The 13,982-nt window shown below is 42.5% G+C and overlaps 1 protein-coding gene across 1 annotated transcript; it reads right to left on the reverse strand.

Annotated features, from left to right (window-relative positions):
• Nucleotides 1–9,820: 9,820 nt before the first annotated feature.
• LOC145099056 (uncharacterized) lies at nt 9,821–13,360 on the reverse strand. The gene is made up of 4 exons (XM_079036642.1): nt 12,552–13,360; nt 12,040–12,169; nt 11,465–11,997; nt 9,821–10,679 (listed from the first exon to the last, which is right to left on the reverse strand). The coding sequence occupies exons 1-4, from the start codon at nt 13,358–13,360 to the stop codon at nt 9,821–9,823; spliced, it is 2,331 nt and encodes a 776-aa protein (XP_078892768.1).
• Between the last annotated feature and the right edge of the window lie 622 nt (nt 13,361–13,982).

A 13,982-nucleotide genomic window follows, 5' to 3' on the forward strand; every position in this document is an offset into this window, starting at 1 on the left:
TCGTATTTTAGTCTACTACAACTTTCATTTGGATTACTCGTATTAAAAAACAATATATTTTTACTTATGATCTTTATATCCATACGTTTTTTATGAATGCATGTATGAATGTTTTTTTTTATAAAATCGCAGGTAATGATGTATTACATTTTAACGGGAATACTCTTAACGAAAGTTGTAGTAGACTCAAAAAACGAACATGTGGATATAAAGATCGTTAAAATCCGATCTCGTATAAAGAAGTTGCGAAGTTCAAAATACAAAACCTAAACTAAACCATAAGACCTACGCAACCAAGCAGTCGAGATCGCGATGGACATAAACATCAATAATCCCAAATACCTCATAAATGACTGTCTTATATAAGATATCGTGAGAAAAACCTTAAGAAGTCATTCATAAGTATTGAATGAGTACAAAAACAAAAATGACTTATTTTGAAGAAAAAAATTATATTAAGGACTAAATATGTACAAAAAATATTAAGGATTGAATGTGTACAAAATGTGAAATATATTACCCTATTAAGTCATTTTTCCCGGCTAACCTGGAGTAACCGGTCATGAGGACTGAATGTGTACAGTTTAACAAGTTGAAAGGGTAAATATAAACAGGAAAAAAAAAAAAAAAAAAAAAAAACCTCAGTGACCAAATATGTACAAATCAAAAAATATATTTATCCATTCTAAAAAATCGTGCACAGTATTTATATAGATAGTTTATAAAATATTATTATTTAAAATAACAAAAAAATAAAAAATAAAAAATAAAAATTATACATAAACACGTTTTTTTTCTGATGAAAAATACAGCTTAATCATTTTTAACCAAACTAGTTTCTTAAAATTTTGACAAAATTGCAAAAATGGTCTATGGTATGCATTTTTTTAGGTTTTAGTCTAAACAACGACTTTTTTGGATTGATGGTCATTTTGAGATAGTTCCATCGTGTTTTTAGTCCCTCTGAATAGTGAAATGACTATAATACACTTGGGTTATTCATTTTTCATTTATTCTATTTTTTTAAATCTAAATACGTATTTATTTATTTAACTAATTAAAAAAAGAAAAGTCTCTCTCTCTCTCTCTCTCTCTCTCTCTCTCTCTCTCTTTCTCTATCTATCTCTCCGGGTCATATACCCATTTCTTTCTTTTGTTCCCGATTTCAACAAACAAGAAGGGGCTGCTACTTACGACAATCTGGAGATAGCCACCGCACCACCTGCTAGCCTCCATTCGACCACCAAACTCCACCGTGAACTGCTACATCTCCGCCCACCATAGAACCATTCCAACCTCACCCCATCTCTTTTTCTTTTATGTTGATTTGAGCAACCCCAAACAAACCCCAATCCTTGCTCCTTCTTTCCTATTCGATTACCGTTGTATTGGGAAAACGGAAGCAACGGAGCTGATGTGCTACCACTACTCGTCACCGTTGATGTGATCGTTAGTCCCCACCACCATCACTAATATTCCTTTCAACACCCATCAATGTTGTTGTCTCCGAACACCTCTCACCTTCAACGTTTTTCTTTCTTTCTTATTGATGACCCATTCAAATGTTCATATATTTTGCACGTGGCTTGATTACAGGTTTTAGGGGGTGGGGGGAAAGAGTTGCTTAACGAAGAAAACGAAGAATGGTTGATTGTTTTAGTTGGATTTTCCCTTCCCATTTCACATGTCCGTCATCTCATAATCTCAGGTATTCTACCAGTTTATGCTTTTCAATCGTAAATCGAATTGTGGTCTTTCATTTTGATTTTTTGCTTTAGAAACCCTTAAGGTTCAATCCCTGAATTGAAAATTGAATTATAGTCAAGGTATGGATTATTCTTTATTGTCTTCCTAATTTTTCTACAATTTAGAATTTTAAATCGGAAAATCTCCCAATCTCGCATGCTGATTTCTTGATTTTTCCATAAATTATTACCTTTTCCTCCCAAATCTCCAAACCCTTAAACGCCAACCTCATGGGATCAAAATTGAAATAGAAGAAGATTTACATGCCTATTTTGTTCTGATTTGAAAATCACAAACACAGACAAATGTTATGATTTTCAATCAGAGAGGATCTTGGCATGTAGTTAGTGATGCAAACTCTAGCAATCAAATGGTCAAAACGATACAGGTGATAAAGAACAAGAACAAAAGGTCTCAATACTTTTAATCTTGAGAACAAAGAAATTATGTCTCACATTTCCAGGAAAAAAAACAAACTTATAGGGCAAATAGAATTACCCTAGAAAAAACAGGAAATTAACAAAAATACTCCTAGAGATTTCGATTAGAGGATATACTCCAAAAATAGAGATAATCTTCTAAAGAAATCTTTATTATTTAAATAAGAAAGAAATAAACTTAAAAGGAAATAAAATCAGCCAAAATAAGGCTGTGATCGGATGCCCCTGCATCATCATCCCCTCCTTTGAAGAAACTCGCCTCCGAGTTTGCCACTTCTTCCAACCCTCCTTCAAATGGCGATAAATCTGCAACATTGAAAGTGGCTGAAACATTATAATGACCCGGGAGATCAATTTTATATGCATTATCATTAATCTTCTTAAGAACCCGAAAAGTACCATCAGCACGAGGCTTCAACTTCCCGAAACGACCCGTTGGAAAACGCTCTTTTCTCAGATGAATCCATACCATATTTGTAACGTCCCAAAATTTAAGACTAAAAATTTCTTTTAATAGAACATTACTTTAAGCAAATTCAACATTTTAAAACGTAAACAAAGTATTAATTTCCGAACACATGTTCGTTATCATAGTAAACCTTCCCAGTCTGTCTAATCTATGGTGTGTGCCATGCGATCACCCTGAGCTCTTCCCTCCGCTACCGGAAGTACCTGAAACCAAAACTGAAAACCGTAAGCACGAAGCTTAGTGAGTTCCACACCCTACCTCATACCATCCATAACCACATACTGCGCATATTGGGCCACGCCCGCTATCCTGGGCCTCACCCCCTACCTCGGGCCTCGCCCGATACAACGGCCCCGCCTGGCTTCGAGCCCCGCTCGGATACATATTTGTTTCACTTAGGCCTCGCCTGTCACAGAGCCTCGCCCCGCTAACATATAATAGCACATAATCATACTGCAAAACATAAGCTAAACATATACAATGGATCATGTCCTAAGGCCTCGTCTATCCTGGGCCTCGCCCTTGTCCTGCTACTGATGAGACATGGAACCCCGTCCATGCTCCTACTGATAGTGAGATACGGGCCTAGCCCACACTCACTCCTTCCCTAACTTGGGCCTCGCCCCTGCTCTGCTGCTAATGAGATGTGGAACACCATCCACACTCTGTTATTGGTGAGATACGGGACCTCGCCTACACTCACCTCCCTACCAAGCACATACATATATCACACAGACAACAAGTATAAACTATCATATAAACCAATCCTTGGGCACCTGCCCGCTATCATTGGACCTCGTCCTGAATATCATACTAGCATATTGTGCCTAGGGCTAACCCCCGGGTCTTCTACTCATAACTACATGGGCTGGCATTGTGGCTTTAGACCCATTCACACAAAGGGAAACTCACCTGCACTGGTTGAACTTGCTGATGATCCCACTAGCCGTTGCCCGACAACTCTCTGAACTCCTGCTCCACCCGCTCCCCGAGCTACCAATAACATTGTAACACTGAGTCTAACTGACCCCCGGGAGACAATCAAGTCAACTCTGGTCAAAGTCAAAGTCCTGGTCAAAGTCAACCTTCCAGGTCAACCCTACTCGCCGAGTCACCCTACTGACTCGCCAAGTTCATATGTTTAGAGTCCTTCCATTTGCGACTCGACTCGTTGAGTCAGTCCATGACTCGCCGAGTCTACCGATTTACGAGTCCTGTCCTGTCCAACTCACCGAGTCTCCACTCGACTCCCTGATTCGAGTCTCAACTCGAAGGGTTTAGGGCTTCGCGACCTGACTCGCTGAGTCCAAGAACAGACTCGCCGAGTCCAAGACAACCTTCAACAGACTCGCCGATTTGTTCATCCAACTCGTCGAGTTCCTGCCCAACTTCATCTGACTCGACGAGCTGTTCATCCCACTCGTCGAGTTCCTCCAAATCTTCATGCTACTCGCCGAGTCCACTCAAAGGACTCGCGAGTCCATTCAGATCTCCATACATGCAGAGGACTTTTGAGTCATGCATGGACTCCAAACTGTAGATCTACCTTTCCCAAGCCTATTCCTCACGTAAAGTTGCAAACTTTATGTGTAGAGAAGGAGATCTAGGCAAAATACACCATAAACTAGGGTTTAAGGCAAAGAGGCTCTATAATCAACTCAATGGTAGATACTTTATGCTTTCCAAGACCAAATGTAATGACCAAAAATTTCAACCAATTTAAAATTTTCGAAAACAATCCGATTCCATTAAAGTTATTACAAAAAGGTTTTCAATACAATTTATTTTAAGTATTCCCAGAATCTCATCACAACATAGACACGAGGAGCGGTACGATCACGCCTTCGCCTTGCCACGGGCTCCTGAAGAACCTGAACAACATTAAACCACAACTGTAAGCCCGAAAGCTTAATGAGATATCCCCAAAATACCAACCACATATACCATACACGCATAACATGCCATAACATATCCGATCACAGAACAGCCATGCACTTCGGGTCTACTGTGGGACTGGTCCGTCGCACCGGCCAACAGTCCACCTGGTCCACCCTCCGAGTCTAGCCATATACCCCGAGTTCATATGTTCAACAGGTTCAAAGCACACCTCACCCTCTGCTCAGCAGGGCATGAACACGTGAAGAAACACCCCTCCACGTCCGATAACCACCTCATAGCAACAATCGGGTCCTGAACTCCATCGAAGATGGGAGGCTTCGTATTATCGAAGTCTCGATACTAAAAGCCCCGACTAGCTCCTCCCCCTGCCGCTGCTACAGGTGTTGTAGCCGTCGCGGCAGCCGTCTCTATGAGAGCTGCATAGCGCTCATCAAAATACTCAACCATGGCGGTCTTGATCGACCCAAACAGCTCCGACAACTCAGCCCGGAACAACTCAACAATCTCATCACGCAGGATTTCACGAATCCTCGCATCCAACTCGCACGTGCTCATCTGACCAATAACCTCGGGCGGTACTGACCCGCCCGGAACTCCCTCTCCCGATCCTGATATGGATCCACTCCCAGCATGCCTCGGAATCTCCATACTGAAAAAACACCACACAAAATCTCAGACACTTCCCACTATCCCGGGAACCAACTCTCAACCCAACCCTAGAGGTCATGGTTTCCCTGATACGCGTATGGGTCCTGTGCTTTCAGTAGTACGGACCCATACTACCTTCCACACCTACCCATATTTGTATGAAGTACTACCACAACACCCTAGCGAAAACATGCATAACAACACTCAACCCTCACAACTAGAGGAACACTGGAAATCTCTCATAAGGAAACCCTAGGCTACAGGCATCACAAATCAGGCAACATTATCATGAAATCCTGAAGATCCCTAGCTTAGCACTAGCATGCTGTTCTAACAAAGCTCAAAAACAAATATCATGTATGGTATTTTGGGGTTACTTACTAGCTCCGACTGATCGTACCTCCGCGTCCTCCTTTACTCATTTGAAAACCATTTTAAATACTCTTTTGAAAATTCTCCTCGATTTGAGACTGGAGTCACACGAGTGTTCCTCCAATTCACTCAAACCAAGGCTTTGATACCAACTTGTAACGACCAAAAATTTCAACCAATTTAAAATTTTCGAAAACAACCCGATTCCATTAAAGTTATTACAAAAAGGTTTTCAATACATTTTATTTTAAGTATTCCCAGAATCTCATCACAACATAGACACGAGGAGCGGTACGATCACGCCTTCGCCTTGCCACGGTCTCCTGAAGAACCTGAAAAACATTAAACCACAACTGTAAGCCCGAAAGCTTAGTGAGATATCCCCAAAATACCAACCATATATACCATACACGCATAACATGTCATAACATATCCGATCACAGAACAACCATGCACTTCGGGTCTACTGTGGGACTAGTCCGCCGCACCGGCCAACAGTCCACCTGGTCCACCCTCCGAGTCTAGCCATATACCTCAAGTCTACAGTGTGATTGGTCCGCCCGCACCGGGCCTTCAATCCACCCGGTCCACTCTCCGAATCTAACCACCTAAATCGAGTCTGCAGTGTGATTGGTCCGCCCGCACCGGGCCTTCAATCCACCTGGTCCACTCTCTGAGTCTACAGTATGGCTGGTCCGCCCGCACCGGGTCTTCAGTCGGCCTGGTCCACTCTCTGAGCCTCGGCACGTCTGGTCCGCCCTCTTGGGGCCTACAGCCTATTCGGACCGCTCGCTGGGCCTTCGGGACAACCGGTCCGCCCTGGGTATCTTGGCCTACAGCACAAAGCAGGACCCGCCTCAACCCAACTCCAGTCCAAACAACCATGTGCACATAAACATACAATCATATAGCAATTCACAGTCAACAAGTCGATCAAACAGATCACATAACATATCATCATCCTAACCAGGATACCGACCTAACCGGTCACTAGCATAGCATCACCCTACATCTCAGAATACCGATCTCAATCAGGTCTCTAACATATACCATCCTAGCTACCAGGATGCAAACATATCAAAGAAATAACATAACAACAAATACCCGGATCTCAATCCGATAAGGGCCGGCCTTGGTGCCTTAGACCCTGTTGATATAGTGAGGATAACTCACCTCGAAACTGCCGACTGAACAGATAACCCAAGCTGCTCCGATTACTGATACGACCTCCACCACTGGACAACCACCAAGGCACTGAACTCAAAACAATATCCAACAATTACCAAAATTCCCCTGGAAATCACTGGTCAACCCTTGGTCAAAGTCAAAGTCAAAGTCAACCCCTGACTGACTCTACTCGTCGAGTCAACCCAATGACTCGTCGAGTCCCTATGCTCATAATTCCCCTAATCCGCGACTCAACTCGCCGAGTCACCCCGAGACTCACCGAGTCCAACAACTCTGAGTCCACTCACACACAACTCACCGAGTCATCCCTTGACTCACCGATTCACGGCTCAACCAGAAAAGATTGGGACTCTTCGACAAGACTCGCCGAGTCCAAGAACAGACTCGTCGAGTCTAAGGCTATCTTCAACCTACTCGCCGAGTTGTTCTTCCAACTCGTCGAGTTCCAGGCCATCTTCATCCAACTCGCCGAGTTGTTCTTCCAACTCGTCGAGTCCTAGCCTATCTTCAAGCAACTCGCCGAGTCCACCCATGTGACTCGCCGAGTACCACCGGGTCTGAGTCCATACAAAGGCTTTCCAAGCCATGCAGATGATCCAAACCATAGATCTACCCTTCCTAAGGCCATCCATCACATAAAGTGGCAAACTTTACGTGAATCCAAGGAGATCTAGGCACTTTGCACTCTAGGGCTAGGGTTTGGGACAAAATAACTCCTTCAAACACTCATCAACAGGGACTTTATGACATATAGGACCATCACAAGCTTAGATCTGAAGTAGCATCCTCATATACAAGCTTCCATCTCACTTTAGATGCCATACCAACCACCACACATGAATCCATGAAGAAAATAGGTTAAGGAAATGGTCCCTTACCCTTGGAATGAGCCCAACCAACTGTAGATTGATGTTTCCCCCAAGCTTCCTGATACAAGCCTCCAATCTTCAAGCTTAAAGCACCTTCTCCAAGCTCTAATTCACTCAATAATGGGATTTCCTCACGAAATTAGGGATTCTGGAACTCAAGGGGTGATAAGGAGGCTGGGGAGGAGACATAATGTTCTTTATATAAGGCTCAACCTCCGGATTTAGGGTTTTCTCCACTCAGCACCAACTCGCCGAGTCCACCCATGCTACTCGCCGAGTCGCTCCTTCCCATTTTACTCTTTTAGCCCTTCAACTTTACTCTTGCTATTCCGGGATGTTACACCAAAATATACTTAGATCTGAAGTAGCAACTCCAGATTCGGCTTATAACTCAAATGGATCACTACTCATGGCTAAAAGCCCCAATACTCACAACCAAAATAGATCTAAAGGAAGGGAAACGACTTAATACCTTCATATGTTCATAAATATCTTCCCAATCCCAGATCTATAGCCCCCTCCTTGCACATTCAAGATCCTTCTTCCTTCTCCAAGCTTTAATGCACTCCTCAAGACAACAATTGGCTCAATCAATGGATATGGCGGCTAGGGTTTGGCATTATGGGTTAAAGAGGCAGTAAAGGAACCCTAGGGAGGAGAATGAGGCACTTAAATAGGCCCCAAGTCCCAAATTTAGGGTTTTCCTCGAACAGACCTGACTCGTCGAGTCTCTTTGGCCGACTCGCCGAGTCGGTCACTTACTCCTCGACCCGAATCCCGCTTGGACTCGCCGAGTTCCTCCTTGGACTCGCCGAGCCCCCCCTTAAAGTTAGGATTTTCTTTCCTTTCTTGGCCTTCTAGATTTTGGGTGTTACAATATCACCCTCTTTGTAAATAACTTGCTTTCGATGCTTGTTGGCGGGGCTCTGGTATCCAGCATTATGTTTAAGGATCCGATCTCGAACCGTTTGATGCAGCTGCTTAATCTGTCGAGACTGGTTTTCCCCCTCCACACTAACATGCTCAACTAGAGGAAAAGGTGTTAAGTCAAGTGGCGTGAGCGGATTTCTCCCATAAACTATCATGAACGGACTCAACCCAGTCGTACGATTGGCAGAACGGTTATAAGCAAATTCTGCTTGAGCAAGGATGAGGTCCCACTACTTAGGGTTGTCCCCAATAAGGCTTCGCAACAGGTTCCCGAGACTCCTGTTTGTTATTTCCGTCTGACCATCCGTTTGGGGGTGGTAAGAACTACTAAATTGTAACCTTGAACCCAAGCTCTTCCAAAGTGTGCGCCATAAATGACTAACAAACTTCATGTCACGATCTGATGTTATAGTTTTTGGAACACCATGGAGCTTAACAATTTCAGAAAAATATAACCTTGCAATTTGACTAGCATCATAGTGATGGTTTTTAGCCAAAAGACATCCTATGTGCTCATGCAAACCCTAAAGCTTGGATCTAGGTTTCTCTATTGTACATGCTTTTAATCCAAGACTTAAAACCCTAGATCTAATCAATATAACATATGAATTAGGGTTTAGATCATACCTTGATTGTTATATAGCAATAACAATCTCAATTCCTTCTTGTATTGACTTTAGAAAGCTTAGAGTCACAAATGTCACTCCTCTAATGGCTCACAAACACCAAGAGCAAGAGGATGAAGAGGAGAAGAGAAGGAGGCTGCCCAAAACATGTGGAAACCCTAACTTATTCGTTCACCACGTTTTTGGGGCATAAGGGTTCCTTAAATAGTGAGGCTATTAGGGTTATCTAACAAGGAAACCCTAATTTGGATGCTTAAGCCCTAAGCAACCCATGGGCTCCCTCCTTAAAGGCCTTTGGACGATTTCTAATGGGTTTCCCCATAGAATTCGTCCACCCCTTTAATATGGAGTCCATTAGCTCAATATTCAACTATTATACAATTAACAGTTCAAGTCCCTTAAGTTTAATTAATCTCTTTTAGTCACAAAACTAATTACCAATTAATTCTTGACTAATATTAATTAAACTAAATGATTTCTCCTTTAATATATTATCCTCATAATATATTAATAAATCATATTTAATCCTTTCTCTCCATAATTCATCCTATCAAGTTGCTTTGGTGAAGGCAACCCAAAAGGACCATGCACCATCGGGTCAAGTACATACCAAAATAGTTATGGACTTAGACACTAATCCAACACATAGGTCTTGACACATGGCACAAAATGAGCCATTTTAGAGAAGCGGTCAACAACAACCATAACCGAATCTTTCTGCCTTTGAGTTCGAGGTAGACCCAACACAAAGTCTAAACTAACATCCTCCCAAGGCGCAACGGGTACGGGTAACGGAGTGTATAAACCTGCATTGGTGTGTTGAGTTTTGGCCACGTGACAAATGCGACAACGTGCGATCACGCGGGCAACATCTCGCTCCATTTTTGGCCAGTAAAAATGATCATGGATTAAGTTCAAAGTCTTGTCCCTTCCAAAATGACCTGCAAGACCTCCAGCATGACTTTCCAAAATAATTGAGTCCCTTAAGGAAATCACGAGAACACACAAACGAGCACCTTTGAAGAGATAGCCATCATGTTTTGAGAAATCTCGAAGGGAGTTGTTTTGACAGTTATTCCAGATTGTTTTGAAGTCAGGATCATCTTGGTACAACTCTCGAAAGGTGTCAAAACCACGGACCTGAATTTTCATCTCAGAAATGAGCACATGTCGTCGACTTAATGCATCAGCCACGGTATTTGACGACCCTGCTTTGTGTCTTATGACGAAGGAATAAGATTGCAAAAATTCGACCCATTTAGCATGACGAGGGTTGAGTTTTTGCTGCCCCTGGATATATTTGAGTGCTTCATGATCAGAATATAAAATGAACTCATTGGCTAACAAGTAATGACGCCAATATTCCAAACTCCGAACAATAGCATAAAACTCTTTGTCGTATGTAGAGTACTTGCGACGTGTTTTGTTGAATTTTTCGCTAAAAATGCAATGGGTTTTTGGTTCTGGCTTAGCACTCCCCCAATTCTGAGACCTGAGGCGTCACATTCAACCTGAAATATTTCATTAAAGTTAGGAAAAACCAAAACAGGGGCTTGTGTGACTTTGCGTTTTAACTCCTCAAACGCATTCTCATCCTCTTTTGTCCAACAAAACTTTCCCCCTTTCATGCATTGTGTCATGGGGGCAATGATACTACTAAAATTCCGTATGAAGCGCCGATAAAATGAGGCCAACCCGTGGAAACTACGAATGTCATGAATCGTAGTGGGTGTAGGCCAGCTCATAATGGCTTCAACCTTCGATTCGTCCATCCTTATGCCATCGCCTGAAACTAAATAACCAAGAAAAATAACTTTGCTAGTAAGGAAGTGACACTTCTTTTCGTTAGCGTACAACTTATGCTCCTGCAAGACCGTAAAAACCTGCCGAAGGTGTGCTACATGTTGCTCCACATTATTGCTGAAAACCAATATATGGTCGAAGTAAACAACAACGAAGCGGCCGATAAATTGTTTGAAAACATGGTTCATCAGGCGCATGAATGTGCTCGGTGCGTTGGACAAACCGAATGGCATTACCAGCCACTCATATAACCCGTCACGTGTCTTGAAAGCGGTCTTCCATTCATCACCGGGTCGCATACGAATCTGGTGGTACCCGCTGCGTAAGTCAATCTTGGAAAAAATTATTGAGCCATGCAACTGGTCGATCAAGTCATCGAATCGAGGAATTGGGAACCTGTATTTGACTGTTATTTTGTTGACAGCTCAATTGTCAATGCACATGCGAAAAGTTCCTCCTTGTTTCGAAACTAACAAGGCGGGAACGGCACACGGACTCATACTCTCCCGTATTAGCCCCTTTTCAAGTAACTCGTTGACTTGTCGGTGTAACTCTTCAAATTCTTTAGGGTTCATGCGGTAGGCAGGCTTATTTGGAATTGTGGAGCCTGGAAAGAAATCAATACAGTGTTGGATTTCCCTCATTAGTGGTAGACCAGATGGGATATCACTTGGAAAAACACCCTGAAACTCCTCGATTAAGGGTTGGATCAGTTTGGGGATGGGTGGGGCTTGTTTGTTTTCATCTGTTACCACTAGAGCATACATGTGGGTTTGAGGAGTAAGCTTCGTTAACCCCCTAATTTCAGCCTTCGATAAAAATAAATTGTCAATGGGGTTATCTCTTGTGTCGAGGGGTGCTAAGACTATATTTACTCCATCTTTCTTGAAACTATAAGTGTTTAAAAACCCATCATGTTTGGTCCTCCGATCATATTGCCAAGGTCTTCCCAGTAGGATGTGACACGCATCCATGGGAATTACCTCACACCAGACCTCATCAATATACTTTTTTCCAATCGAAAATTAAACCAAACAACACTTACTTACTTTGACGACATTTCCCTTCTTCAGCCATGTCAGTTGATACGGTTCTGGGTGATTTACCACCTCGAGGCCGAGCTTCTCTACCACTGTTGTTGCCACCATGTTGTCACAACTACCTCCATCGATTATGACACTGCAAAATTTCCCTTTCGTTGTACATTTGGTGCGAAAAATGTTATTTCGCAACCACGAGTTATCATCAATTGTTTTTGACACATCTACATTTAAAACACGTTGGGCAATCAGGAGTTCACCATTCAGCATATACTACTTCGGTTTCCTCCCCATCACTCTCCTTTTCATCTTCGGTCTCATAAATAGGAGCTGATTCTTCCACCAGGGTAACTAACTGCTTGTTCGGGCATTCTCTAGCGATGTGTCCCACACCCTAACACTTGAAGCATTGAAGAACACGGGGGCCTGGTGCGTTGTTGATAGTACTTGTTGGGGTGTCGAATTTAGGGTTGGGTGTTTTGTTGGTGTGCGTCGGTGGGGGTCGGGAAGAGGTTATAAACCTGCTGCCTCCTGGTTTGCCTCGGTTCTTTAACTGTTTTTCCACTTTTAAAGCTAAACGACAAACATCCGCATACGTCCAATACTGTTGTAGATGAACGATGTCTACAATTTCAGGTTTAAGAGCACCCAAAAATCGAGCGATAACCTGTTCTTCCTCTTCCTCAACAACACAACTCATTCTGAATCGATCAAACTCTGCGATAAAATCTTCAACGGAGGAACCCTTTTGGCCAACATTATGGTAATCTAAAAAGGCTTCTTGTCGGTGATTGACTGGAAGGAACTTACCTTGTAGCAACTTCTTCATCTTTGACCAAGTCTCGACCTTGGTCTTCCCGTCCCTCTGGCGTTGTTTTTTCTCGTGTTCCCACAAAAGCGAAGCAGACTTTTGAAGCTTTATGGCCACAAGCTTCACTTTAATTGGGTCAGGGATATATTTGAGATCAAAAACTCGCTCCACCGTGTTCACCCAATCAATAAAATCGTCTAGGTGGGTCTTACCGTCAAACTCAGGAATCTCTATCTTCATTCCCAGGTTACGCAAAGGGTCTTCATTGTTTTGTCTCTGGCCATGTCGTTGGTATGTTTCAAAGGCATTACGTCGGGGGGCACCGAAAGGGTTCTCTTCTTCATCTCCAAACTTGAGTTCCGAACTGGCCTCCTCTGAACTTCTCTCCTCCTGTCGCAGCTCCAACTCCATTATCCGTTGTTGCAATCTTTCAATTTCGATATCACGTGGGTTAGGTTGCTCACCGTCGTTGCCTCCATTGGCGTTTCTACGAGGGTTACGTCTGCCACGTCCGACCATTTGAAAGAAAACATGTGCGCTCTGATACCAAAATGATGCAAACTCTAGCAATCAAATGGTCAAAACGATACAGGTGATAAAGAACAAGAACAAAAGGTCTCGATACTTTTAATCTTGAGAACAAAAAAATTCTGTCTCACATTTCCAGGAAAAAAAAACAAACTTATAGGGCAAATAGAATTACCCTAGAAAAAACAGGAAATTAACAAAAATACTCCTAGAGATTTCGATTAGAGGATATACTCCAAAAATATAGATAATCTTCTAAAGAAATCTTTATTATTTAAATAAGAAAGAAATAAACTTAAAAGGAAATAAAATCAGCCAAAATAAGGTTGTGATCGGATGCCCCTGCATCAGTTAGGCTGCAGAAAGAACTGGCGATATGTCCTTCACCAAAAAACTGATTTCAGTTTTAATTTTGCCCTTCTTGATTTGATCCCATAAAACAGTATATCTCCTCTTTTCTATAAACCTATCCACCACTGCATTTGTTATTTCAAAGCACTACATCTCTTCTTCACCAAAAACTTATTTCAATCAGATACACCGTTGATAAGCCACCCCTCCTTTGGTTTGGTTGATCTTCGTATTCCGTCTACTTTCAACTCCCTAATATTGT

Source organism: Lactuca serriola, chromosome 4, assembly GCF_051521515.1.
Source record: "Lactuca serriola cultivar US96UC23 chromosome 4, Lser_US96UC23_V15, whole genome shotgun sequence".
NCBI classification, from domain to species: Eukaryota; Viridiplantae; Streptophyta; class Magnoliopsida; order Asterales; family Asteraceae; genus Lactuca; species Lactuca serriola.

Bases quoted from the DNA above. Each gene is read 5' to 3' on its own strand.
- LOC145099056 (XM_079036642.1), bottom strand. From the start codon at position 13,360: ATGGTCGGACGTGGCAGACGTAACCCTCGTAGAAACGCCAATGGAGGC. The intron at 12,170-12,551 runs GTTTATAACCTC...GAAATTTTGCAG, and splicing joins GGCAAACCAGGAGGCAGCAG to TGTCATAATCGATGGAGGTA. The intron at 10,680-11,464 runs GTTAGTTTCGAA...GTGACGCCTCAG, and splicing joins CCGTGTGCCGTTCCCGCCTT to GTCTCAGAATTGGGGGAGTG.